This window comes from Mauremys mutica, chromosome 2 (genome assembly GCF_020497125.1).
Source record: "Mauremys mutica isolate MM-2020 ecotype Southern chromosome 2, ASM2049712v1, whole genome shotgun sequence".
Classification (NCBI taxonomy): domain Eukaryota; kingdom Metazoa; phylum Chordata; order Testudines; family Geoemydidae; genus Mauremys; species Mauremys mutica.
The window spans coordinates 168,337,619-168,364,082 of record NC_059073.1 but is presented as its reverse complement, the minus strand read 5'-3'; the positions used below and the strand labels follow the sequence as shown (position 1 = coordinate 168,364,082).

Sequence of the window (26,464 nt, the reverse complement as noted above, 5' to 3'; positions counted from 1 at the left end):
TAAATGTGGATAACTGTTGATTTCACCATACACAAACTGATACATATTTCCATCCCACAATGCCCACACTGACAATACATTTGATACAAGTGATCTTGGCGAGAACGTGCATCACAGAAACAAGGAGCCAAGTGTGCGCACGCACACATTTTTATAATTGTGCGGGCTGTAAGCTGATGTAAGTTAAGCTGACATAACTCTGAAGGTTAGACGTGGCCTTAGGTGTAGACTTGCCTAATGCAACACATGGAGTTAATGCTAGAGGCAAGATTTGTCTTTGGGTTCTGTTGTAGATTATGCCTTGAGTCTGCTTTTCTAAAATACCGTTCAGGCTTGTAAATTAGAGGGCTAAGTGACTGTAGGCTGCTGGTAATTGAGCCTTCTTAGTAAGATAGGCTATTGATGTATTTTTCCCCTTTCCTCTAAACTTACAGGGAAAAAGCTACCATAAAAAGGCATAAGGATAGAGGGCAGGTGTGAAGTATGGAGGACAAACCTGTTGTATTGTACAGTGGTTTTTCAATCTTTTTTTCATTTGCTGACCACTACAAAATATCAAATGGCAGTGCAGACCCCTTTAGAAATTAAACCTGTAGCTCACAGACCCCTACTATAAAAGTCTTACTGTAATGGGGTCAGCACCCACCGCTTTTGAGCACCCTTCTGGTTGGGTCTGTCTGCATTCTTTCAGTTGTGATAACCCCTTTCGGTGGTTCTCAGGTCACTCTTTTTTTTCCCCAGTGACTCAGCCCTCCAGATTAGTCTCTCTCACACAAGGTCCACATGAGAACCAGAACAGACCTCTTCCAGAGTATACAGTCCACCAGGGCCTATCTCAGCATCCCTCTGGTGGGGTCTCTTTAGTCCCAGCAGCTTGCCAGGAGCTCCTTCATTGCTCCCCCAATACCTGCCAGCAAACTGTCTTTGGATCAGTCCTAGCAGCCAGGCAGCCTCTCACTTCCCCAGTCCCTGCCCTGACTTATCTGTCTGTGATCCTGCTGGTCTTCGAGCCAGGCACTCAGTCCTTTCTTCTCCAGCTCCAACCAGCAACTAACTGCTGTGCTGTTCTGCTGCTCCTTTTATATGGCCCTCCTTGCCCCTGAGTGGCTGTTCCATCAGCCCCTCTGGTTGCTTGGAGGACCTCTCCACTGCTCCTTTGCTGGGATGGGTGTAGCAAAACCATGAGGCCTCCAGCAGTGAGCCTTTAGGCTATTCCACTCCATCTCATCTCATCTCATCTCATCTCACCCCTCCCCTCCCTGATAGGATTGGGGTGATAGTTCTACTAGTCTCTTGCCCCGCTTTAGCAGGGTCTTCTCTCTCCTCGACCTCTCTATCTGGAGAGTGTTTTTGTGTGTCCTTTTGCCCTGTTTAGTCAGGGTCTACTCTCCCAGGTCTTTCTTATCTGAGAGCATTTAAGAATCCTTTCAGTTCACCTTTGCCTCCTGTACTTCGGGGTCTCTGTATGCCACAGCTTGTCCATCCCTGCATGACAAGCTGTCTCGAGGTCTTTTACCAAGTGGAGCAGGTGCTTTTTTTCCTCCTTAGCAAACTGGAGATCCATGGCCAGTTGCTCCCTCCAGCACATAAGATCCTCCATTTCACTCTCTGTTGACTCCAGCCATTTAGTTAGCTCGTCAACACTTAGGAGGGAATTCATTGAACCAGCCTGCTCTACCTTCTTTCCTTGGGGTGACCCTGTCTGAGTCCCTGTGCTAACCTTCACTGTGAGGTCCAGCTTGGGTTCCCACCCGTAACCGGTGACTTTGACAATCTGTTGGCATCCCATCTGTATCCTGTTGTTCCTGGGAATCTGTCTGGGTCCCTATATTATCCTGTACTTGGGGCTCCGTCTGGACCCCTTTTGCCATCCTTCCTCTGGTTCACTTACCTAGTTGGTCCCAAACCCTCCTGGTCCTAGGGTGCCATCTTGGTCTCTCCTGCATGAGGGACAAGAAACCACCCAGTCTCTGTTTTGACTGTGTCTCAGTCTTGCCTCAACCTGGGATATCCTTCTTTTCCCTTGTTGCCCTTCCTTTCTCTGAGAGGGCAATATCTCTTTAAATGCCCTGCCATCCTGCAGGCAAAACACACAGCCTTTTCCCTTGCTTTGGCCATGGGCTGTGTATTTCTTGGGGCCTTTGCAATAGCCCTACTGTCCTGCTGCCCAGAGTCACCCTTGCCTGGTTCCCCTGTCAGTTCTGGAGAACCTATCCCTAACTCATAGGGATTTGCACCCAGCATCCCCTTCTCATCTGGTCTATCCTTGGGGCCCTTGCCTTTCCCCTTGCATTGAGCCCAGCCCTTAAAAAGATTTTGCCCTTTAATGTGGCCCAGCTGTCCACAATAAAAGCAATTAAACCTTGCCATTCCTGCCAGGGCAAGCCCTTTTAAATGCCCCAGCTGTCCACACCCATAACATCTCCGTAGCTGGGCTTCAGGCCTCTCACCTGCTAAACCCACTAAGTTGCCAGATGTGATGTGACTGAAGTGTCTCTGCTCCTGCTTCTTGGAGTGGCTCTTCCACCACTGCTGTTGTGTCGCAAACTTGGCCACCTGTTGCCTCTGCAGGTTCTTTATCAGATGCATCAGCAGGGTCTGGGTGTGCTGCTGCTGCTCTTGCTGCTGTTGCACCACAGTTATCTGCTGCTGTTGGCCTGCCACCAACAGGTGGATCACCTCCTCCATGATCATACCCCTTGTTAATCAGGTCCGAAGAATCCTACTGCTAGTACCAAATGTAACAGGGTCGGCACTCACCTCTCATGAGCGCCCTTTCTGGTTGAGTGTGTCTGCATTCTTTCAGTTCTGGTGACCCCTTTTGGTGGTTTTCAGGTGTTTTTTTCAGCGACTCAGCCCTCCAGCTGAGTCACGCATACTGTCTGCATGTGAACCAGAACAGACCTCTTCTGGGGTATACAGTCCACCACGGCCTATCTCAGTACTCCTCTGGTGGTGTCTCTCTAGCCCTCCTTGGGCTCAGTCTTTAAGTAGTCCCAGTCCTGGTGTGTCCCCTTGGTCATCAATTAAACTTGTAGGTGTTATCTCTGCAGTCTAAATCTCAGAGATTTAGGATTGCTTCTAATAAACGTAAATAGTATAGTTGCCAGAAATATAATTTTGCTTCTTGGAGTTCAGTGGCCAGGCAATCCCACACCACTTGTGCCAGTTTTTCTCTATTCCTGGTGTCTCCAAGCTGCTGTATGCTGAACGTTAATACTGTGCATTATTTGTAGGGATTTAATATCCTTTAATTCCCCCATTTTTTAAATCTATGGCAAAAGATTGAAGGTCTTTCAGTGTCAAAACCAGTCTGAGACCAAGACCTGTATTAACTGAGGTTTCTACTCCATGAATTACTTATAGTCTAATTGAGACTCCATGAAGGATATAAGGAAGCTATAATTATGTAGTTTCTCTAGGGAATACTTGTAACTTCTGAGGTGCTCTTGTTATCAAGTATAAGTATTTTAATTATTAAAGGTGTTACTACAGAAAAGTTTGGTTGAAACTTGTGTTTCTGACAGTCCATTTCAACTATAGGGTCACTAACACTAGTAAAGGTAGGAAGTGCAACTAATGTAATTTAATAGCAAGTCTGCATTGCCAGTGGCTTAAACTGAATAGTAAGCAAACGAAGTCATGAAAGCTAAGATAATACCTTGGTTACTCCTTTATCACCTCTTTAAATCTTAAATCAATCTAATTCATTGAGTAGTTCATGTAGAATACAGTTTTTGAATATCTAACCTCTTTGTTTCCCACTAAGTTTTTATATTGGTCTACAAATATAACTTTGTTTCTAGCACATTAGGTAGAATCATCAAAGTGACACAGGAAGTAATTGACTACAGAGCATGGATTAAAAAGACATGGGGAGGCAAAAGTAGTCTGTCACCTGATATTGGTAAGTACAGGAGTTGATCTCAGAAGCTTCAAATTACTAAAATACTTTCCAAGAAATACAGAAAAAACTTTCTTGGACTGATCCAGTTGTAAATATGTTCTCTGTACTGGGCTAGTTACAAAATTCTGCAGTAAGGTCTCATGTGCCTGAATTTAATTTCAAGATGGGGTGCTTGCGTATGTGGCTCTGCTGTTTGGATTAAGGGGGGGTGAATAGCCGTGCGCACCATAATGTTGCACTGAAACTCCCCTGTGTGGATGTTGCAGGTATGAACTAAAAGGCTTCTAGTTCTCATTATTGTAACCTTTGTTAAAGGTGACTATGGTAATGCGAACTAGGAACCTTTTAGTTCATTCCCTCAGTGTCTTCATATGGGAGTTACCATAGCACTTTGGTGCACACAGTTATTCAGTCTCATAGTCCAAACTGCAGAGCAGCGTAGATGTAGCCTGAGACTCTTGCTGTTGAAAATTTTTAACGTTAGCTAGTTAATGCAACTTTGGGAAATACTTTTTTCTAAACTACAAGGTGATGAGGTTTCATGTGCTTCTGAATGATCATGTTTTTATCAACAGACAATAGAATGAAAGTAAGAGAGCACATAACTCCATGCAGTGCAGAACAACAGAACAGAGGCTCTGAATCACCCTTCAACCAACACTTGGCTTTGTCATTAACTAGTACCCAACAGTTGTCCTCAGGTTCATCTGCCTCGTCTGTATCATCGCTCTCTGGCAGTGATATTGTAAGTTGTTTGGGTTTTTTTTCTTTAATAGATTAAATTACCAGAAAGTTCCTCTATAAAGCTACAGTGGTCTGTTAGTTAAAATGGCAGCACTTGTTGCACTACTTTATTTTTTTAAAGTAAAGTTTCAATATATCATTCTAGCCTGCCATAATAAGTTGATATTCTTTTGTGTTCTTGTCTTCATCAAACTTACTAAAACAGAAACTAGTAGTCAGTAACAAGCTGTTTTACCCCCTTTGTAACTGTAAGAATTAAACAGTCTATTTAAACAGTTTATCTGAAGTTCTAGGCACTCTTTGCAGTTTTCTTTAAAACATCAGCAGATATAAAACCCAAAATCCAACAGTAACCTGTAAAGCAAAAAAGTGTGGGGAAAGTACCCCTTCCTGATGATGCCCATCAAGCAAAATCTTTCTCATAGCACCCCACATGAGGAGATGAGCCTCACAGCATGCCATGAAAGTGAATAAACTTACTATTTTTTGGACCAAGGGGTGGGGTTTAAATTCCAAAGCCAAGGAGCCCTCATGAATAAAGCCATGCTATCAGCACCTTCTCATATTGAGATTTTGTGCTACTGCTGAATTTAACTGCAATAGTATGATGTGAAAAGAGGTAGTTTGTAATTAGGTAGCCCCTCATCTTTTTATGACTCTTTAGGTCAATAACAGTGCCTATAAACTCCACACCAAAACTCACAGGTGGACAGTATTGCTTATAAAGCACCACTGTAATATGCTCATAATGAGACACTTAGCTCAAGGCTACTGCAGCATTCTGGGCCAGGTACAGATTTTGAATGGATTAAAGATGTAGTGCCTAAATAGAACACATTGCAGTAATCTAGTCTTACTAGTGTCAAAACCATGAACCATTGTAGATCTGTATCTGGAGAGACTTCACTATACCGTCTTGTCACCATTGCCGAACAAGTTCTAGAAGGCATTCTGAGATGGTAAGAGCCACAAAAGGCAGCACCATTCTTCTGCCTTGAGGTACATCATCTTGTCATCTGTATGAAAGGCAGCTGTATGAAAGGCAACTGAGCTACATGTCAGCAGATACTTGATCTTCATTTGTTATTAGGAGACTAAAGCAGTTTCTGTATCCTATCCAGATTAAAACAGATCAAGGAAAGTAAGGCATCTAAGACAGCTGTCTTGTCACAATCTTCAATCTTAATCACACACGAAAGATGAAGCACAGAGCAACAGTTAGTCAGGTTGTCATCAGATGGATGGCTCCCTTCAGCAGTAGTGCCACCCACAACCATTCAGAAACAGATGCCAAAAAAATAAAACTTCAAAAAGTTAATACATATTTTTTCATTCGTTTTTAGTCTCAAGGGTCAATAGAATCATATAATATCAGGGTTGGAAGGGACCTCAGGAGGTTATCTAGTACAACCCCCTGCTCAAAGCAGTACCAATCCCCAATTAATAGCCCTTTCCCAATTTGTGTTCGTTTCAGGTTCAAAATTCAACCTTAAATTTATACAGAACGTGTATCTCCCTGGTCTGGCTGCTTGGAATATTCCTTTCATTTTGAGTTAGGGGAACTGCTATACTTACCTTTCTCTCATTCTCCTGCCCTTATGGACTGCATAGTCACTACTTCCCCTTAGTCTCCTACTCCTCACCTTGCCTCTGCACAGTTTCCTCCCACGTTCCCCTGTTCCCTTACCTTGCCTGAGTGCGGTCTGTTACTTTAAATTTGAGACTGAAGTCAAGAGTGCCCATTTTTAAATAAGAACAAAAATTCGCAAGGCTTCAGAAGATCATGAGACTTAAATGACCCCAAATAACATGATTCACAAGTGAGCAGGTAATTCCGCAGCAGCATAGGATGCACTTAAGAAGTTAGCAGCCTGCCATTATTTGATGCACAGACAGATTCCACTAGAAATGGGCTAAGCAGTTCACCAGCCAGGAAGGATGTGGATCCAGGTGGTAGCACCAAACTTCCTCAGCCCTGTGGAGCACTCCTGGCAGGAACTAAAATAGATGAAGAATTTGTTTCAACTTCTCATGGACAGTCTGAACCCAATAAATTTTTTTCTCTGCAAAATAGGTATTTCCCTCAAAATAGGAGGTAATGTAATCTGCTAATGAGCAGGGACATCCACAATGAACCAAGCTGTTTACCTGAAATGTATATGTTTAAGATCTGACAGAAGCTGTGGTGAAAGGCAAAATATCTCTCCTGATCTTCCACAGAACCATAGGAATTTTAAAGATCTTTTAAACAATTGATCACTGGAAACTTTCAAATCAAAATTGGATGTTTTTCTAAAAGACATGCTCTATTTCGGACAGGAATTAACTCCGGGGAAGTCCTGTAGCCTCTTATGTAGGCTGACCTGTATGATCAGTCATCTCTTCTGGCCTTATCTGCAAGTCTGTGATCCGATTCAAACAGTTCTGCCACCCTGGCTCCATCCACCTTCCCTTCAGCTTCCTTGGTTGCAGATTAACTTGTCAACCAAGATGACCTGTGAGGACTGAGCCTGAGAAGAGCGCTCCTAGGGATGGAGAACAAAAGGTTTTGTTTATACGACCACCCAAATCATTGATTGCCAAAAGAACACTGTTGGTGATTTAAACCATAGCATTTTTCAAGTGCTCTGAGGGCAGACTGTCCAATAGGTTTAGTGCCTTGACACAGATGTGACTTAGCTTCAAAACAAAAGGTAGTGACCACTTCAGACCATGGAAGAAATCCAAGTGCCTCACCTCAATCCCATCCCAATCACTACAGATCAAGAATGTGGCTGGCCATAGGAGTTGAGCTAATAACCACCTTGGGTACTCAATAGTAGTCATGGTTTGGAGAGGGGTTGGGGGAACCACACTTGTCCTCTGAGGATGTTAATCAACAAGCAGAATTATCGTGGGCTGTTGCAACACCATTGCAGTGAAGAGCTCACTAGCTTATATCAGAGGGGTAGCCGAGTTAGTCTGGATCTGTAAAAAACGACAGAGTCCTGTGGCACCTTATAGACTAACAGACGTATTGGAGCATAAGCTTTCGTGGGTGAATACTCACTTCTCTGTTAGTCTATAAGGTGTCACAGGACTCTTCATCGCTTTTCACTAATTTATAAGAAGACTTTGTCTTTGAGGTAATCTGAATGCAAAAACTAGTTTCATTTCCACCCTGTATCAAGGACACGTGAGAAAGACACTGTCCAGTCCAGTTCAGGGTGGGCAAGCATTTGCACTAAGTGTACACTTAAATACTTTACATTAAAACAATGTAAGCTTGCATTCAGGAGGTAGAAAATAGAGGTGAATTCTCTGTAACTTGAACTCTTTAAACCATGATTTGAGAACTTCATTAACTCAACCATAGATTAGGGGTCTATTTCAGGAGTGGGTAAGGTTCTGTGGCTTGCAATTTGCAGAAGAGTTATACTAGATGAACATAATGGTCCCTTCTGATCTTAGAGTCTACGAGAAGTTAACATTGAACAGAAAAAGAAAAATGTGATACATGGAACACCTGTTGTAAACTTACAAATTGAATTCAATTGTACAGCTGTGATATTGGAGTATGGCATCTTTATGCATTTTCTGTTGGCTTTTTCTGGGCTAGGTCTTTACAGTAAAACATAACTTACTTGAATTAAAGCATAATATTTGCAGAATATTGTGTAATGCAACAAATTGAAGAAATCCTAAAATTGAGGGGCACTGTTTTCCATGCCTGCAAATCTTTCCTTTTCCGAATATTAAGGTTGTTTACATATGTTGAATGTCAACAAAAGAGCAAATGAGCTTAACAGCCCACTTTCAGAACTGGCAGAAGAGTGTGCGGTGAAATTAAAGGGTATCATGCATGTTTTTAAAATCTTAGTAGTGGCCAACTTGGCATATTCAGTAAACTTTCAGTTTAATCTTAACATTTTTCCCTGCCAAACAAAGTAAAGGCACTAATCCTCAATGACTGACCAATTTCAGTCCCCTACTCTTGTTTTAGCCCTGCTACTTTTCAAAGTACTTTTTTCTTACAATGATCCTTCCCATAATTTAAAAAATTCACCTCCAGGCAGAGAAAATGGCCAGTTGCAGTCCTAAATATGAAGGCTTTGTTAAATCTGTGGGTTTTTAAAAAAATCTTTTATAATGAAAACTATATAATAATAATAATAATAATAGCACATGTTCATAAAATCTGTACCTCATAACCTGCTGTGGATAGAAAAGCTTTCTTGGGTATCTCTCCTTCCCACATTGCTCAAGTGGTGATTAGACAGTGTTATGGCTCCTCATACCAAGTAGGAAAGAGACATGATGGTCTTCATTTATATATCTCATAGAAATGATCCCTCAAAGCATATCTGAAGGAGGAATCCAGTGAAGTGACTAGTGCACTGAACTAGGAGTGAAGCCACCAAGGTTCTATTCCTGCTTGTCAATGAACTGTTGTGAAGTAAATTGCCCAAAACTGCACATTGCTGCTTTGTAATACTTACCTTCCTCTATCAAGCACTCTGAGATCTTGGTACGAAAAAAGCTATGTAATAACGAAGTATTAACATATAAACACCAGTGTGCTTGCTTTCTTTCCATTTTTTTTCTTTCTGGGTTAGAAGTATGGCATGCAGCCCTATGCCTCAATTAGCTCCCATTTGGCCTCTCTGACGACTTATCACTCCTGTAAATAAGGAGAAAGGGAAGGAGGGAAAAAGTCCAGTTCACAGGGTAATGTGGACAGTGGGGAAAGCATGGAGAAGGGCAACAAGGAAAAATCCTTTGGTGCAGACACTTCCTACTTATTTAACCATTAAAAAGGGCCTACAGGGAATCCATAGGAAAATTTCATTCTCACCAATATATCTTCTTTTCTGGATCCTGACTTCTCCCTGAAGTGCACACATGAGCTGTACCCTTTTACTGAAAACAGGCAGTCCTGTCTAGTCCCTTCACCCTCAGACCAGATTATTTTCCTCTGGAAGCACAAGCAGCTTGGCCAGTTAAGCACTCCTGTTTTATACATTGCAATGTTAGCTCTTAAAGCTGATTTTTTGGAGCAGCAACACATGAAATCTCCAATTCCTTTCAAGTGACCAAAATTTCCAGATTTTAGTCCTTTTGGGAAATGAAACAAGCCAAAGAACAGTTCACCTGCAAGGAGTCCCTTTCAGGAACTGTGAAAGCAGGGAGTGTTGCTGTAACTTTTTGACCACAAAAAAAACACAATATTGAGGGGAACAGGTTTGGTCTGCATAGCTTGCGTGGGCTTTTGTATTCTTCTACAACATCTGAGATTTCACAAGATGATGATTTATCCTCATCTTTTCAGACTCAACAAACAGAATTATCCTTGATAATTTGAGGTCTTCTCAGGATTGGGTTCAAAAATACTTGTCTAGTTTACCTTTTAAAGATAAGGCCCAGCAACTCATTCCAGCTTAAGTGGTTATTCGAATCATGTTTCAAGTACTCAAGCATCCTTTCTTTCTCTCATTCTCAACAGGAAGATCTCTGAAGCGCTTAAGAAAAACACCTGTTAACTTCGTCTCCAAATATTAGATGAGGGGTGCTGCACCCCTTCACTAGGCTATTAGCTAAAACCCAAAAGCAGATTTTAGATAGTAAGTTAGTCTTCTGCTGAAAACCACCCTCCTTTTGAAAGACAAGGGAATAAAAATCTCCAAAAGCTAAATATTTCACCAAGTTCTAGTGGCTACTCTGGAAAAAATGAAACCATTCAAATTTGGATCATAACACTGAGACAAGGAAGCAGGAGACACTATTTTTCTCTGTTTCAAACCATGGGGAGAAAGTGGATGATGGCAATGGCTGAAAAGACTAACACAAAAAGCAAATATGTCATCCAAAATTGAAGCGGAAGTTGCCATCCTCTTTTGAAGAAGTTACTCAGGATAGTGAGACACTCCCACCAAAGAAGATGGCTCACTCAGGCCCATAAGTCTTGCACAGTACTAGGGTGAAACTATTTTCTTGTCCTACCCAAGGTGGTTGTAGTAGTAGTATCCCTTTCAGAGACATAGTAATTCCTGTTGAGGGCATTCCTTCCCAGAAGGCTATGTACAAAAAGCACCCGAGAAGGGACTTTACAGCTGCTTTGGTCTGCCAATGTACTTGATCACAGCTGTGAGGTCTCAGTACAAAAAACTAAAAAGCCTACACTCCCAAAACCAGGACAAACTTTTTTCCTAATTACTGTGTTGGTGGGGGACAAATCTATGGACTACCTGGCCACATCTTGCCAGGCACAAAAGTGTGCTTTTTAAAAAAATCATGTTAGCCTGCATCTTTAACATCAAGAGCTTAACACAATTGAAAAACTAATATAATTGAATACCTCTTTTTCTGCCAGTCAAAGCAGGACTCCTGAGGCTGGCTGCAAGAACTGTTAGCTACCTCAGTAGCCAGGCACCAGTTCTGGAAAATCTCATGTGCCTCAGAATTCAGGTGGGATCCTGTCTGGAAGAAGTTTGACACAGCTTGTCTTCCCTACTCTCTTAAGGGAAGATGCTCCTTTTTGTTCCTGGTTACAGACTCTTTCCATAGAGGAAAGATCTAGAACATGAGGGAAGTCTGTCATGGAAAGGGTTCAACCCTCCATTTAGTCAAAGTAGTTAATATGACTACAACAAAGGGTTTGCCTTTGTCCAGACACAAGGACAAGTGTTCCCACTTCTTAAGAATAAATACACTCTGGAGCTCCATGATCTTTCCTCCAACTGCAAGAGTAAGAAAAATCCGAGATCACGCTTCCTTGAGCCAAGAGCAAAATAGAACTCGTCCCTCCAGATGATAGGTGCTTAGAGCCCTGTGCTTAGTCAGAAGTGACTGAACTGGTTGGTGAAAGATGAAATTCAGGCTGAAACTACTCTAATATTTCAGTAGACCATCTGGCAGAAGCTTTATCCATCTATTCTGGTCAGGCCCAGTCCCTGGCAACTTCTGTTTTACCAACAAAAAAAAAAACTCAGTATAAAACATTACTGTTTAGTCTTTCTGAACTACCAGTGTTCATAAATGTGCTACTTTAATAAACTGACTGAGGGTTTAAGGACTCATGCTCCTGTTTTTAGACTGCATTCATCACAGCATATGATGTGCAAGAAAAAAGTTACTTAAAAGGCTCCTCTCCATGCTTCAGAAACATAGGTTGTGTTAAAACCTGAAGAACTCCTAGTCTTTCTCCAGTTAAGTTTGAGAGCCAGAGTCTTCCAGGCACAGGAATGGTTTGATCTAGGCACTGGTCTGAGGTGTCACCACAGCATTATCCATATATCTTTACCTGCAGCTCATAGGCTATTTACACTAGCCTAGTGTCAAGTCAAGATGGTGCTTGAGAGTTTCAGGGATTTTGCTTATGTCCAGCACTGTTCCCAGCTGGAGTTGTAAAATGAAAGGGAATATACCATTCAGAGCTTCAATCCCTCAGTTGATGGAGAGGAGTAGTCAGGTTGGCACTCATGATCAACTGAGAGGAAATTCAATCACACATGATCATGTCTTACATAAGTCATCAAGGGGTCACAAGAAGTTGAAGTCTAAACATTAAAGCAATAGATTTTTCTTATGGGTTGATGATAGTCAACACAATCCATATAAGAATGGGGACATTATTTGGCCAGACTGTTTTTGCATTTGGCTGAAAACTTGAAGCAACCCTTGAAAGAGGAACTGTTTTAGCAGATACCTGGGGAACTAGGCTACCTCAGATTTTCTTGCATCCATAAAAGTGAGATTCTTTTTCCCCAAGGAACAGATGCTCTGGCTCACATGTGTATCTGCTGCTTGGGTTTTCTCATCTTCTGCTCAAAGATAGAAAGCTCATTGATCAGAAACCAGGTGCTGCAGCTCTTGTAGATTCTTAGTGTAGATTCTTACTGAATCCCCTAATCTTAGGATTGCAACATGTCACAACTACTTTTTATGTCCCTTTGTTAAACAGAGTCAAGAGGGCAGGCCTGTTTAGGTGTCTTGTAGGTGATGTGGTGGTAGCCGCTGGTAGGATAGTGTGTTGGTTGGGGTCTGCCTATAGTGCTAGAAGTTTGAGAACTCTGCCCTTCAAATTGATCAGCTAACTCCTTGTACTTCCTTTCCATAAGGATGTGGTTCCTGGTCACAGTTGTTTGAGCAAGAATTCCCAAAATCTCTGCTTCCAGTCTAGGTTCTTGCCCCTCATCCTAATATCTGAGTGCTTCTGACACTAATGGGTTTATCTTCACCACTATGTGAGCTTTAGTATAGTCCCATTTTACAGATGAGGAGCTGAGGCAAACTGAGTTGCCCAAGGTCACACAGGAAGTCTGACGAAGCTGGGAATTGAACCCAGAACTCAGAATAAGGCCGGATGGGAATCTCAGAGTAACTCTAGCATCTTAAGTTGAACACAGTCTTTTCAGATAATAGAAGACTTGAGCCCTACTACATCTTTCATGAGCACAGGATAGTTCTTCTTACCTCAGAATTCTTTGTTAAAGGTAGATTCTCTTGCTTCTATACTTCATGTGGAATATTCGTGTTTTTATCAGAGAGGTAGCCGTGTTAGTCTGGTTCTGTAAAAGCAGCAAAGAATCCTGTGGCACCTTATAGACTAACAGACGTTTTGCAGCATGAGCTTTCATGGGTGAATGCCCACTTCGTCAGATGCAAGACGTGTTTTTGTTCAAATTAACATCCACAATGTTATAGTACTTGCTAGATATGAGAAGCAGTGAAAATATACCTTATGAGAGAGCTATATTTTATTAAACATCTTTATTTCGTTCAACATATTTGGGCTTGAAAATATCCATATTCTATATAATGTTCCATAGCTAGCTGAGTCAAGTGGTGTGTTACAACCCTTTTCAGTGCATTCCAAATGACATAAGGCCTCATTCAACAAACTTAACTGCAGCCTTCTGAGCAGAAAGGGCCTGGACACCACAGAGGAACTCTATTAAACTACTATCTGGTCATCCATTAATCCCGAATAAAGGGCTACAGGCTTTGCTTTAATTCCTTGCAGAAGCATCCTGAGCAATAAGATGCTTTTAAGCAGTGGTCATGATTAAAGCCTGATAATTTGTTGGTTGGGTACTTTTTCCCTCCTGGTTCCTCTCTGCATACTAATCTTTCTTTTATTGCATCCCAAATATATTGGTTTGGGGGAGAAGTCAGGATCAAAGAAAATGAGATGACAAATTTTCATTCCTGGGACCAATCTCACCTCCAGTCTGCCTTACCCAGTTTAAGTGCGTAAGGAAATTTACAGGTCTCAGCCCATGTATCTAGTTAAGTTGCCAGTGTCTTTTAAAACAATTTCAATGCAGCTTTGGAATAACTATTTTCTGCACAGAGGGTGAAAGTGATATGAGCAAGCCCCAGAATCCCATGGATAATTCTGAATGGCCTCTGAACTGATCTCTCCTCCAATTTGAAATACTCGGGCTATGCCTTTCCGAAAATACCAAAGGGGAAATACTCAGGTTACTTATTTCCCACCCCCCAGGGCTCTAAACTGGCAGCTCAGAATCAGTCCTCTCTCATTCATGAAGTACGGTTCCAGAGCCTTGGGCCCCATTTTTCTGCATTGTCTGGTTTCTCTGCCTATGTAACATAAGCTATGATAGCCTGAGAGCTCTTCATCTGGTTAGACCCCTCTGAAGCCTATAGGTTTGAGTATTGGCTACCATTAGCCACCAGTAAGACCCACTGTGATAGCTCTGTTTTTGGAATCTTTGTGTTTCCATATATTCCCTCTCTTCTGTATGTTGTCTACAGTCTCTTTTGCCTCTATCAGGAGAGTGGGGCAATCTTTTTGGATTCCTCTAAGCCAAGCAGCTGCCAAAATTTGGGAAACTCCCCTTTTGGCCATGGAATCATAGAATATCAGGGTTGGAAGGGATCTCAGGAGGTCATCTAGTACAACCCCCTGCTCAAAGCAGGACCAATTCCCAACTAAATCATCCCAGCCAGGGATGATGACCTTAAAAACCTCTAAGGAAGGAGATTCCACCACCTCCCTAGGTAACCCATTCCAGTGCTTCACCACCCTCCTAGTGAAAAAGGTTATCCTAATATCCAACCTAAACCTCCCCTACTGCAACTTGAGACCATTACTCCTTGTTCTGTCACCTGGTACTACTGAGAACAGTCTAGATCCATCCTCTTTGGAACCCCCTTTCAGGTGGTTGAAAGCAGCTATCAAATCCGCCCTCATTCTTTTCTTCTGCAGACTAAACAATCCCAGTTCCTTCAGCCTCTCCTCATAAGTCATGTGCTCCAGCTCCCTAATCATTTTTGTTGCCCTCTGCTGGACTCATTCTAACTTTTCGACATCCTCCTTGTAGTGTGGGGCCCAAAATTGGACACAGTACTCCAGATGAGGCCTCACTAATGCCTAATAGAGGGGATTAACATGTCCCTCGATCTGCTGGCAATGCCCCTACTTATACAGCCCAAAATGCCGTTTGCCTTCTTGGCAACAAGGGCACACTGTTGACTCGTATCCAGCTTCTCGTCCACCGTAACCCATGGGTCCTTTTCTGCAGAACTGCTGCCTAGCCATTCGGTCCCTAGTCTGTAGAAGTGCATGGGATTCTTCCGTCCTAAGTGCAGGACTCTGCACTTGTCCTTGTTGAACCCCATCAGGTTTCTTTTGGCCCAATCCTCTAATTTGTCTAGGTCCCTCTGTATCCTATCCCTACTCTCCAGTGTATCTACCACTCCTCCCAGTTTAGTGTCATCTGCAAACTTGCTGAGGATGCAGTCCACACTGTCCAGCAGATAATTAATGAAGATATTGAATAAAACCGGCCCCAGGACCGACCCTTGGGGCACTCCGCTTGAAACCGGCTGCCAACTAGACATGGAGCCATTGATCATTACCCATTGAGCCCGACGATCTAGTCAGCTTTCTATCCACCTTGTATAGTGAATTCATCCAGCCCATACTTCTTTAACGTGCCGGCAAGAATACTGTGGGAGACCGTATCAAAAGCTTTGCTAAAGTCAAGGAATAACGCATCCACTGCTTTCCCCTCATCCACGGAGCCAGTTATCTCATCATAGAAGGCAGTTAGGTTAGTCAGGCAGACTTGCCCTTGGTTAATCCATGCTGACTGTTTCTGATCACTTTCCTCGAAGTGCATCAGAATTGATTCCTTGAGGACCTGCTCCATGATTTTTCCAGGGACTGAAGTGAAGCTGACTGGCCTGTAGTTCCCTGGATCCTTCTCCTTCCCTTTTTTAAAGATGGGCACTACTTTAGCCTTTTTCCAGTCATCCGGGACCTTCCCCGCTCGCCATGAGTTTTCAAAGATAATGGCCAATGGCTCTGCAATCACATCTGCTAACTCCTTTAGCACCCTCGGATTCAGCACATCCGGCCCCATGGACTTATGTTCATCCAGCTTTTCTAGAACTACATGTCCTTTTAGTAGCCATTCCTGCATTGCTACTGGCCCTCCTCTCTCACTTTCCCTGGTCTCTTATCCCTCAGAGGTTGTCTGACTTCAAAAGGATTTCAAAGGAGTGTTCTAGTCCTGAAACAGGCTGCTATCTCTGTCCACCACTACTCCTACTTGGTGAGTTGACTGCCCTGGAGTTTTTTTAGGTATCTGGCACTGATTGCAACTAGAACCTGCAATAGCACAGAGTTCAAACTCTGCTTATGTTTTAAGGACTGCAGGTCCAACAGTATCCATCCTACCACCTGCTTCTTCTGCCTCCCTACCTAAATTAGTGTGATTTATGGTAGCTTCTGGTCCTTGCTTGGACTTATTGTCCATTGAAATTCCCCAACTCCGCAACACACACAGCCTCTAACCCAACACCAAAGCTAAGCATTTTTGGGGCAGGGAGTGTGAAATTTCAACTACCCATCCATATAGTCTAGCTGTCTTACCTGTTAGGGTTACAGTGCTACAGCACATAGGTTGCATGTTTAAAACTGCCTGGGAATTTCAAACTTTGTATTTGTTGCATGGCAGGTATCCATTACCATGTCTGTGACCTGGTAGGTAGCCTCCTGTGCATTGACTTATCGCTAAACTATTTCCTTGTGGAATACAAAGATCTTCCTTCAGTGAGTGAATTCCTTCTGCCACTTTGCCTCAAGATGCAATCAGACCAGAAGATATAACTGTTTTCTATGCCTTCCGAAGTCTGCAACAGTAACTTCTTCCCACTGCTCAGAGGTGCTTGTGGAGTTTCTCTTTTCCTCTTCTTTTTCTGTGGCAGCCCATTAGATAAGTGCTTTGTTCAATACATTCTCATAAAGAGATGACTGTATTCTTGTTCTGGATGTTGATAGGCTTCTCATCTTTATTTCTACACCTCCCAATATTGGGTTTTGAAGGCCTATTTTTATATCCCAATCCACCCAGCTCATTGGCACTACCTTGTTTTGCCCTGGGATACACTTGACTCAGTTCTGTAAACTTTGCTGATCCCCTTCTGACACAGAATGAAACATAATGCTTAATTTTTATATGGATAGCATTGTCATCCAGGCCCTTCTACTGCAGAAATCAAAGGAGAGGATTCTTTAGTATCTGGATTATGGAATTCTCATCATTTGTAGAAGATACATCTCTGACCCGCTTGCAAAGCTTTCCAGTTGGGAATTCTTTTTAAACAGACTGCTATGGAATTTTTGCCTCCTAGCAAATCATCACACAACAGTCTTCACTTTAGTAAGCATGTCTGTCAACCAAGAGTGTCTGTCTAATCGTCTCCTCACTCCAAGAAAATTTGTTAACATTATACTCCTGGAGCATCTGGTTATAAGACTGATTCTTCAGTCCTGGGAACCTTTCAGTTCTTACCACATCCTTGTGAGCTTACAGCTGGATAGTGACCCATGTTAAGAGGGAGTCAACTGCCCTGTTCACTTAGTCTGGTGATAAATTTCAGATCGGTGTATCTGTTGCACTTGTGTTTGTTTTCTCTTTTGAAATGGAGATTTTTTTACCTGTATGTCAAGTAAGCCCTGAATTAAACCATCTTGCATTAACAATTTTAGAAAAGCTACGTGTTCATTCTTTTTAATCCACTGATGTCGTGACACATATAAAAGTCTTATGTCCAAATGAGTCTTATGTCTGTAAGGTGCATGACAGTTTCTTGGACTCAGAGTAGAAGAATCAATCATTAATATTTGAGACAGCTACCTGGCTGTCTTCTTGCATCTTCATCTGATATTAATAGCTGGAACTGTCCTTGTCTGCTTATTTTGTTGGCAGTTAAGTGCTACAAGCACCATAGTAGTAAGACGACCACCTCTGGCTCACCGCTTGTCTATAATTGATATTGGTCATGATGGGAGAAGAGGGCATATGGAAAGCAAATTACTGACAGGTAATTGTCATAGTATTCCTTTCTGTCAACCTTAATCCTTCTCTCGTCCCCTGGTGCAGTGTCATTGTCTTCCAAAGGAAAGTAGTAAATAAGATTAGAGAACTTTAACCAGAAAGGAAGTGGATGATTTGGTGCTTGTATATTAGTCATGACTGGCAGATCGTCTGTCTCCTTATTTCTTGGTAGGTGGAGCCCTAACTTTGCTGTTGCTGGGTAGGATGGGAGAAGACTATAACAATTACCAGTGAGTAACTTCTCTGTACAGATAAGTAAAAATAACTTGAATTACCAGCAAACTGCTCAATTGTTGGTATAGGATCAGAACTTTAAATTCCAGTCCCTGTGTATCTACCAGTGCTACTCTCCTTGTTTTCTTCTTTCCTACTTTTGTCCCATGACTTTTAGCTTGGGAGAGTGGAGAATTTAATTTCACATATGGCTGTAGTCTGAGCTGAGTGGAAATTGATCTTAGACCACCGTTGATAGTTAAACTGTTTTTTCTCAATGCAGGTTTTTAGAGTTAACTCTTAAAACTGCTACATAAAGTAAATGTAGCACCAGCGTGTATTGAATTTCACACTGAAATGGCTTTAATCCAGATTTTACAGTATTTACACGATCAGTTACTGAATCATTGCATTTACAGATGCATAGTCTGTGTATACTGTACTTTCTGTAAAGTTGCTTTTCTTTTCCCCTTTTTCTTTGCCAAAAGGATTCTGATACGCCACCTTGCACAACTCCTAATGTTTACCAGTTCAGTCTGCAAGCACCGACTCATCTTATGGCCAGTTTACCACCAGCATTGCCTATGCCAAGTGGTAAACCTCAGTCTGCACCTACGAGAACCTTGATAATGGCCGCCAGTAATCAGGTATGAGCCAACTAATTGGAGTAACTTTTTTTAATGAGGTAGTATTCAAACCACAAGTATTGGCCATTTGCACTGTGCTGTACTAGTCTGATTTTAAAGAACTTTGAACACCTGTAGGAGCATTTCATAAAAAGACTCTTTGGGCTTGCTGAAGCTTTTAACAAAAAAGTGCATTTCTAACAGCAAAACGAAAAGAAATTAACCATTTTAAGATGCATCCCAGTACATGTGGCCCATCTTACAACATGCTCTTTGACTCTCATAAGAATAACACTAAAATGGAAAATGTCAAACTTTTTATTGCTTTATGCAAGATCTGGGATTACCTGTGAGCTCTCAAATTTTCAAGGTTTATTAACTTCCTGTTTTAAAAAAATGCAGTTCTTCCTCCATACCACCTTTTGTAAACTAGTATTTGGCTTATCTTAAGAACTATGAGTCTTGGTGGCTTGTTCTATCCAGGACTTGTGTGGTGTTCCTGAGAATTTTGGGTCACTACAAGTCTATCTAAACTTCATGTTTTCTGTACTAAGTTTTGGAAGATGACTACAAAGTTGTATGCTTGTCAGCTGTTCTTTCTTTAGGGGGTTATTTGTAAAACACATTCTGGGTAGAACCCTTATCTATTTCTTGTTTGTATTAAATCTATGCCAAAAATGTTGTAGGTGTTGTACTCACAGGAAGACAATCACAATATGTGCAACATACTATTTCTCCCCTATCCCAGTGCCCTCTAGTAAGGAGTAGGAGCTAATAAGCTGAAATGAAGACTGCCCTTCTAATGCTTGCAGTTATGGGCTGGTTGACATTTTAGAGTTATGTGTTGTGTTGAAAGCTGGTTGAGTGGTTGAGAGACTAATCTGAAATTGCTGCAGAGTGATGAACTGCAGGGATAGTATATTTGTCTGTGTAGTTACCTTTTCAAGTAAGAAGGGTGTTTGTGGGGTTTTTTTTCCCCCTTGGTTTTTGTTAGATTCTGAAACCTGGTCTCAGTTACAGGCAACATTAGATATAGTGTTTCTTGACTCTCTAGAAGGGATGAGAGATCTGCTGCATGTGGGATTTTTACCGTCAGAGGATAACTTTATCAGGGTTGAGGACATTAATTCTTGACCATTCAGGTTTGTATTTCATGACCCTGGTGTGTAATATATCTTGGTCTGGTAGGACTCGGGTGGGAAGATGGCCTTTGTGTTATGCTTTCAAGTCTACTTGTGCACCCAGTTATGCCACAGCTGTGATGTTTATGGCCCTTCAGTGGCCATGACATGGTGACAGAGCTGACATTACTGTGATAGCTTGGAGATTGGAAAAGCATAACAAGTCAGTAGTAACTACACTGAAACAATTTCCTTCAAATGGTGGGTGACTTAATGAAGTACACCTGTGTGTAGGAGGTACTCTGTAGATTAGACAGCTGTAGATATCTCTCTGAAATTGATCATTGCTCTCATAGCTTAAATGTGAGAGTTGTGCATAGTTGCACGTTTCCCAAAGTAAATGCAGTGATCCAGTTTTTTCAAACACATTCCAAATTGAACAACTGCCAAACTACCATCTTTTCTTGAGCCTATTTTTGTCAGTTTCTTGAAAGATTCTTCTGGCAGTCCCTAGACTTTGCCTTGATTCTGGAATGCCCAAGAGTTATTCTCAATTAAATGACTTATGCTTTTTGGTCTCACATGGCAGTAATTAGATCACATTCTTCGAGTGGTGTCCCTGTAGGCGCTCCACTTCAGGTGTGCATTCACCTCTCTAGTCCTTGATCAGAGACTTTCCATTAGCAGTGTCAGTTCAGCTCATGCATGTGCTCTATATAACCTTTGTGTTTCATATCGAATGTAGAGAGGGCTGTGTGGGCGAATAGCTCTGTTCCTTCTTTACCACGTGGCCTGAGGTGGAGCTCTATCATATCAGCTTTGTGCATGCCTTAGCATGTTTTGCAGTTGTTCTGTAATTAGTTCAGTGTTTCTAGTTCAGTGTTTGTATAGAATTAGATCGTAGTGAGAGGTTTTGGATTTTTCCTTCTTCCTTTTTTCTCCTCTTTTTCCTAGGGAGCTTAGTTGGCCTGGCTGGGCATGCCTGGCTTGCCAATTTTCAAATGCTGCCTCTCTTTTCAGGAGGCTAACCTGGTCAGCAATGGACACTCTGTGTATCCATTGCTTGGAAGGGCCCATATCTCCTAAAAGTGTAACTTTTTTTGCCTGGCTGTCAAATCTAGGGCATGGATGAATCAGGAAACCAAATTGAAGCTTCTGATGATGTAGTGCTCACTTTGACCAGCTAGGTTAGGAGACCCGCCAGTACATCTGGCAGTTGGCTGAGTTAGTGCCTTTCAACCTTAGCAAAGATCTCCCCTAAGATGGGGAGGACTTCAGAAGGCTCCAGAGAAGAGGAGCTCTATCTCCTACCACAAGGAACGACCTCCAAAAAGATCCTGATCTCCCTCCAAGTTTATGATGTTGGAGGCCTCGATCTGGCAACTTGGTACCGTGGAGGTGAAGGACTTTTCTTCCAGTACCAGCAAAGATCCCGGAGTATTTCAGAGAAGCACAGCTCCAGCAGACCCCCAATGTCTGTGAAGGACAGGAAAACCTAGGACATACACTCCTCTCCTCTAGAAAGGCAACATCTAAATCAGACTTAGCAGTGCCTTTGCTTGCACTTGTCTCTGTCAGTACCAGCAAAATCGAAGTGCCAAATACCTTCGTACCTGGCACATACACGCTCCAGATCATTGGTACCATTCACTTCAACTGCTGAGTTAGTATCAACCTGTTCAGTACTGCAGGAATTCCGCAACTCCAGAGACACTTCAGTGTTAGATGAGTAGGGACCTATCAAATTCACAGTCCATTTTGGTCAGTTTCACAGTCATAAGATTTAAAAAATCGTAAATGTCATGATTTCAGCTATTTAAATCCTGAAATTTCACAGTGTTGTAATTGTAGGGGTTCTGACCCAAAAAAGAGTTGGGGGATGGGGTGGTCGCAAGATTATTGATGGGTGGGGGTTTGTGGTACTGCTACCCTTACTTCTGTACTGCTGCTGGCGGCGGCGCTGCTGTCAGAGCTGGGCAGCTGGAGAGCAGCGGCTGCTGGCCAGGATCCTACCTCTGAAAGCCATGCCACTGCCAGCAGCAGTACAGAAGTAAGGATGGCATGGTATGGGATTGCTACCCTTACTTCTATCCTGTTGCTGGTAGGGCATCTCCTTCAGAGCTGGGCGCCCAACCATTAGCCACTGCTCTCCACCCACCCAGCTCTTAAGGCAGCGCAGAAGTAAGGGTGGCAATATTGCAAACCCCCCCCCCTGCAGCTCCCTTTTGGGTCAGGGCCTCCGGTTTGAGAAACGCTGGTCTCTCCTGTGAAATCTGTATTGTATAGGGCAGGGATCAGCAACCTTTGGCACGCAGCTCGCCAGGATAAGCACCCTGGTGGGCTGGGCCAGTTTGTTTACCTGCCACGTCTGCAGGTTCGGCTGATCGTGGCTCCCACTGGCTGCGATTCACCACTCCAGGCCAATGGGGGCGGCTGGAAATGGCGTCCAGCACATCCCAGTGGGAGCTGTGATCGGCCGAACCTGCAGACGCAGCAGGTGTAAACAAACCGGCCCGGACCGCCAGTGGGCTTACCCTGGCGAGCCGCGTGCCAAAGGTTGCCAATCCCTGATATAGGGTAAAATCATACAAAAGACCAGATTTAACTGGGGAAGACCAGATTTCACTGTCTTTGAGACGTGTTTTTTATTGACATAAATTTGGTAGGACTCTATAGATGAGTCATTATCCCCACTGCTTATGGGTACTGAATGATTCTTGGTGCCAAGACCCCTGTTTCCAGATTACCATTGTGTCCCTGTAGCACAGGATTCTCTGCTGTGTTCTCTTCCCCTCCTCCTCCTCCATCAAATGTCTTCTGCATTCTTCTCAGTGTCCTCCAATACGTCATCTCATTATCAGTGTGGGGTTCCTCACACATAATTACAGGAACCCATACTTGTACAAGGATCCTCATACACATTAGGGATGGTAGAATTAGTCCTGGGTATCGCCCTCTCCCCTTTATGTGCCTCCCTCCCAAATAGCCACACTGGGATCCTTACGTGAGATATCAGCAGCAATTTGCCAGATCTCTGGCTCCATTGCACTAGAAGACTAGGGTTTCACTGACTCCTCCACCAACCCCCCACCATGAGACCTCTGAAAAATAGGCGGCTAGGACGGACAAAGAGACCACTCCTCAAACTCCCTTTGTTCTTATCTCTGGACTAGGCAATTGTGCATCCACCATAATTAATGGCCAATGATTTTTGGCAATTCCAGGACCTGACACTCTCCAAATATCTCTTGAGGAGGTTAAAGACTCACAACACAGGCTCTTGGACATTCTGCAGCTGGTAACACCTACCCGCTTTGCACTACCCATTAATGAAGTGCTCCTGGATCCACCAAAGTTTGTGTGGCAAACTCCCACCACCAACTTATAAATGGGTGGATGAGAAATATTATGTTCACCCCTGGGACTCAGAATTTTTGTTTTTGCACCCCTAGCTTAATTCCCTGGTGGTGGATGTTGTAAACAAGTGGGGTAAACAGCATTATTCTAGGTATATCCCTTATGATAAGGACCAGAAGAGGTTATGCCCTTTTTGCCACAAGGTGCACTCTTCTGTAACTGTCCAATTTCAGATAGCAACCTATCAGGCGATCATGGCAGAGTAGGACTTCATGAATTACAACAAGTTTACAACTTTTATTGAATATCTTCCACAGGAGCACAGAATGCACTTCCAGGCCATCATTTAAGGAGGGTCAGTTTATTAGCCAGAACCTCACTCCAAGCGTTCTTATATGCTGCAGACGCTGCCGCTAGATCTAGCTCCACAGCAGTTGTCATGCACAGGGCATTGTGGCTCTAGCTGTCAGGGTTCCTGAGAGACGTTTGGAATACTGTTGAGGACCTCATGTTTCAACATCAAAAGCTCTTCTTGTGGGCTGCAGTTAAGTCCCTGCACATGCCAAAGGACTATAGGGCAACATTGAGGTCTCTGGGCATATACTTCTATGAACAAGAGGAGATTTAGCAGATTTCAAGCTGCCCAGAAATCATATCTGACTCAGTTCTCTGGATTTCACAGAACTACTGAAAATGCTAGAAATAGTCAAAAATTCCAGAAAAAAAAAAAGAGCTTCTCATCTTCCTTCAGCGAGTACCTAATCACTGAAACAAAAATTTTGATGGGTTGGTCGAGGCCTCAACTCTAGTTTGCAAGCTGCAGCCTTTCAACCGCCTTTGCTATTGCCAGCAGGCCTGGCAGCATGTTACAAGAGAGAAGTGGGTCATGGAGGGTGTAGCATTGGGCTACACCATTCACTTTTCTTCACTTCCTCCCGTTTCCCTGTTGGTCTGCAGGGCCCCCTCTCACAAGATTCTACTAAATCAACATGCTCTCTGCTTTGTTTAGGAGTGATAGATCTGGTCCCATCCCCTCACAGTGGGAAAGTGTTGTATTAAAAGTATTTTCTCGTGCCAAAGAAGGACGGAGAGTGGAGATGGATCTTAGATCTAAGACAACTGAACAAATTTGTAAAGTCTCAAATGTTCAGGATGGTGATTCTGGCAGCTATAATCCCTTCTCTAGAAGGCTTTCAGTCCTTGACCTGCAGGATTCCTATTTCCATATAGTAATACATCCTGCTCACTGGAAATACATACATTTCACCATGGGCCAGGATCATTTTCTATACTGAGTACTTTCCTTTGGCCCCAAGGGTGTTCTCAAAGGTTCTAGCTGTAGTATTTGCTTACCTTCTGTGAGAAGCAATTTTAGTCTTCCTGTATCTCAATGGTCGATCTTACAAAGCAGTACTTAATTCCACCAATATAGCCCTTTCTCTCTTCCAGGAATTGGGTCTCCAGATAAATGTTTAAAAAAAAAAAATGTCCACATTAGCTCCTGTACAGAGAATACCATTAATAGGGCACAAATGGATTCACTGGCAGCCAGGACCTTTATTCCTTTCCACAGACAAGATTCATAACTTCAGCGAACCTGGTGGGGGACAATTAAAGGGAACCCCTCATACTTTCTTACTGAAGTGATTGCAGCTCCTGGTTCATATGGCAGCTTACATCTTTATGATCAAGCATGCAACACTATACATCCACTGGTTCAGAAGGACCTATTTCTCAACCAGAGACAGTTTGGACAAACAGGTCACAGTTCCCTTTCTGATGAAGAGCTCCTTTGATTGGTGTAAAAATCAACTCTGTGTACATATGTCGATTTCATCCACCTAGCTCCAAAAGTATCTGTAAGAATGGAATATTCACTGTTAGGGTGGGGAGAACACCTCAGGACCCTCACAACTCAGGGCAGATGGTCACCTCAGGAAGTCTGTTTCCATGTCAACCTATTACAACTCAGGGAAGTCAAATCAATCAAGATCATGACGGACAATGTGACTTGCATGTTTTATATCCTCAGACAGGGAGAAGCAAGATACCCCTTCCTGTGTGGTAAAGCTATGAAGTTGTGGAACTGGAGATTCAGATCTCAGCTGTTTACCTTCCTGGAGTCCAGAATGTCTCATCTGATATGCCCAGCAGGTGCCTCTCCCAGGACAACAAATGGGATTTGGACTGTCAAATTTTTCATGGGATTTTCCAAAGGTGAGGCCTTCCGGAGGTGGACTTATTTGCCACATTCAGCAACAAGAAGTATCCCTTATTCTGTTCAACAGAAAGCATAAATCATCAGTCTTTGGGAGATGCTTTTCTTCTTTCCTTGGATGAAGGGCCTGTTCTATGTATTCCTTCCAACACCACTAACTGTAAGAGTGATGAACAAGATCAGACAGACCAAGGCCAGGGTTGTCCTTATAGTATCAACCTGGCTGGGGCAAGCTTGGTATCCTTACCTGTTTCACCTGAGTGTCCAATCAGCATTCAAGCTTCCAACCATCCCAGGATGCAGGTGTATGCCTCACCCCAACATAGGGGTCTTCTGCTTCTACTCATGGGTCCTTGATGGTTCATGGGATTAGATTCTGCCTTCTTGGCAGGCTTACAACAGTTATTACTAAACAGTAGAAGAGTCAGCTCTAATTGCTTACCTTCAGAAATGGAAAAGGTTCAACCACTGATGTCGTCAGTATCATCACCTTGTGCCTGAACAGTCTCCACTCTCAGATACCTTGGGTTATCTACTGAACTTGATGAAATTCACAGTTATCAGTAAGCTCTAAGGTTCATCTGCCAGCAGTATCAGCAATTCATTCCCTTTTAGAGGGGTATTCTATATCTGCTTATTTTCTGTCATCTAGATTTATTAAGGGTTTTGGGAACCTTTCCCCGCAGGTTGAGGATCTTACTCCAACTTGGTATTTCAATTTTGTACTTAAATGAGACTTCCAATTGAGCCTATGGCAATCTGCTCCTTGTTTTACTTATCTGTGATGATGGCCTTTCTAGTAGCTATTATGTCTGGTCACAGGGTTGGGGTCTTGATGGCAGACTCCCCGTTTATGGCATTTTTCAAGGACAATGTCTCCTTATGGCTGCACCCAAAATTCTTAGCTAAGGTGTTGTTAGATTTCCATC

The 26,464-nt window shown here is 42.9% G+C and overlaps 1 protein-coding gene across 5 annotated transcripts in view; it reads left to right on the top strand.

Moving 5' to 3' along the window:
• TENT4A (terminal nucleotidyltransferase 4A) overlaps window positions 1–26,464 on the top strand; it is a 109,671-nt gene that overhangs the window by 73,024 nt on the left and 10,183 nt on the right. For 2 of the 5 annotated variants that reach the window (XM_045003521.1, XM_045003520.1), the window contains exons 9-11: window positions 3,807–3,907; window positions 4,483–4,652; window positions 18,702–18,860. In XM_045003521.1, coding sequence (XP_044859456.1) covers window positions 3,807–3,907; window positions 4,483–4,652; window positions 18,702–18,860 — 430 coding nt within the window. Of the gene's footprint in view, window positions 1–3,806; window positions 3,908–4,482; window positions 4,653–17,871; window positions 17,987–18,172; window positions 18,231–18,701; window positions 18,861–26,464 lie in introns of all 5 variants that reach the window. The other 3 variants (XM_045003524.1, XM_045003522.1, XM_045003523.1) reach the window with 2 other exon arrangements.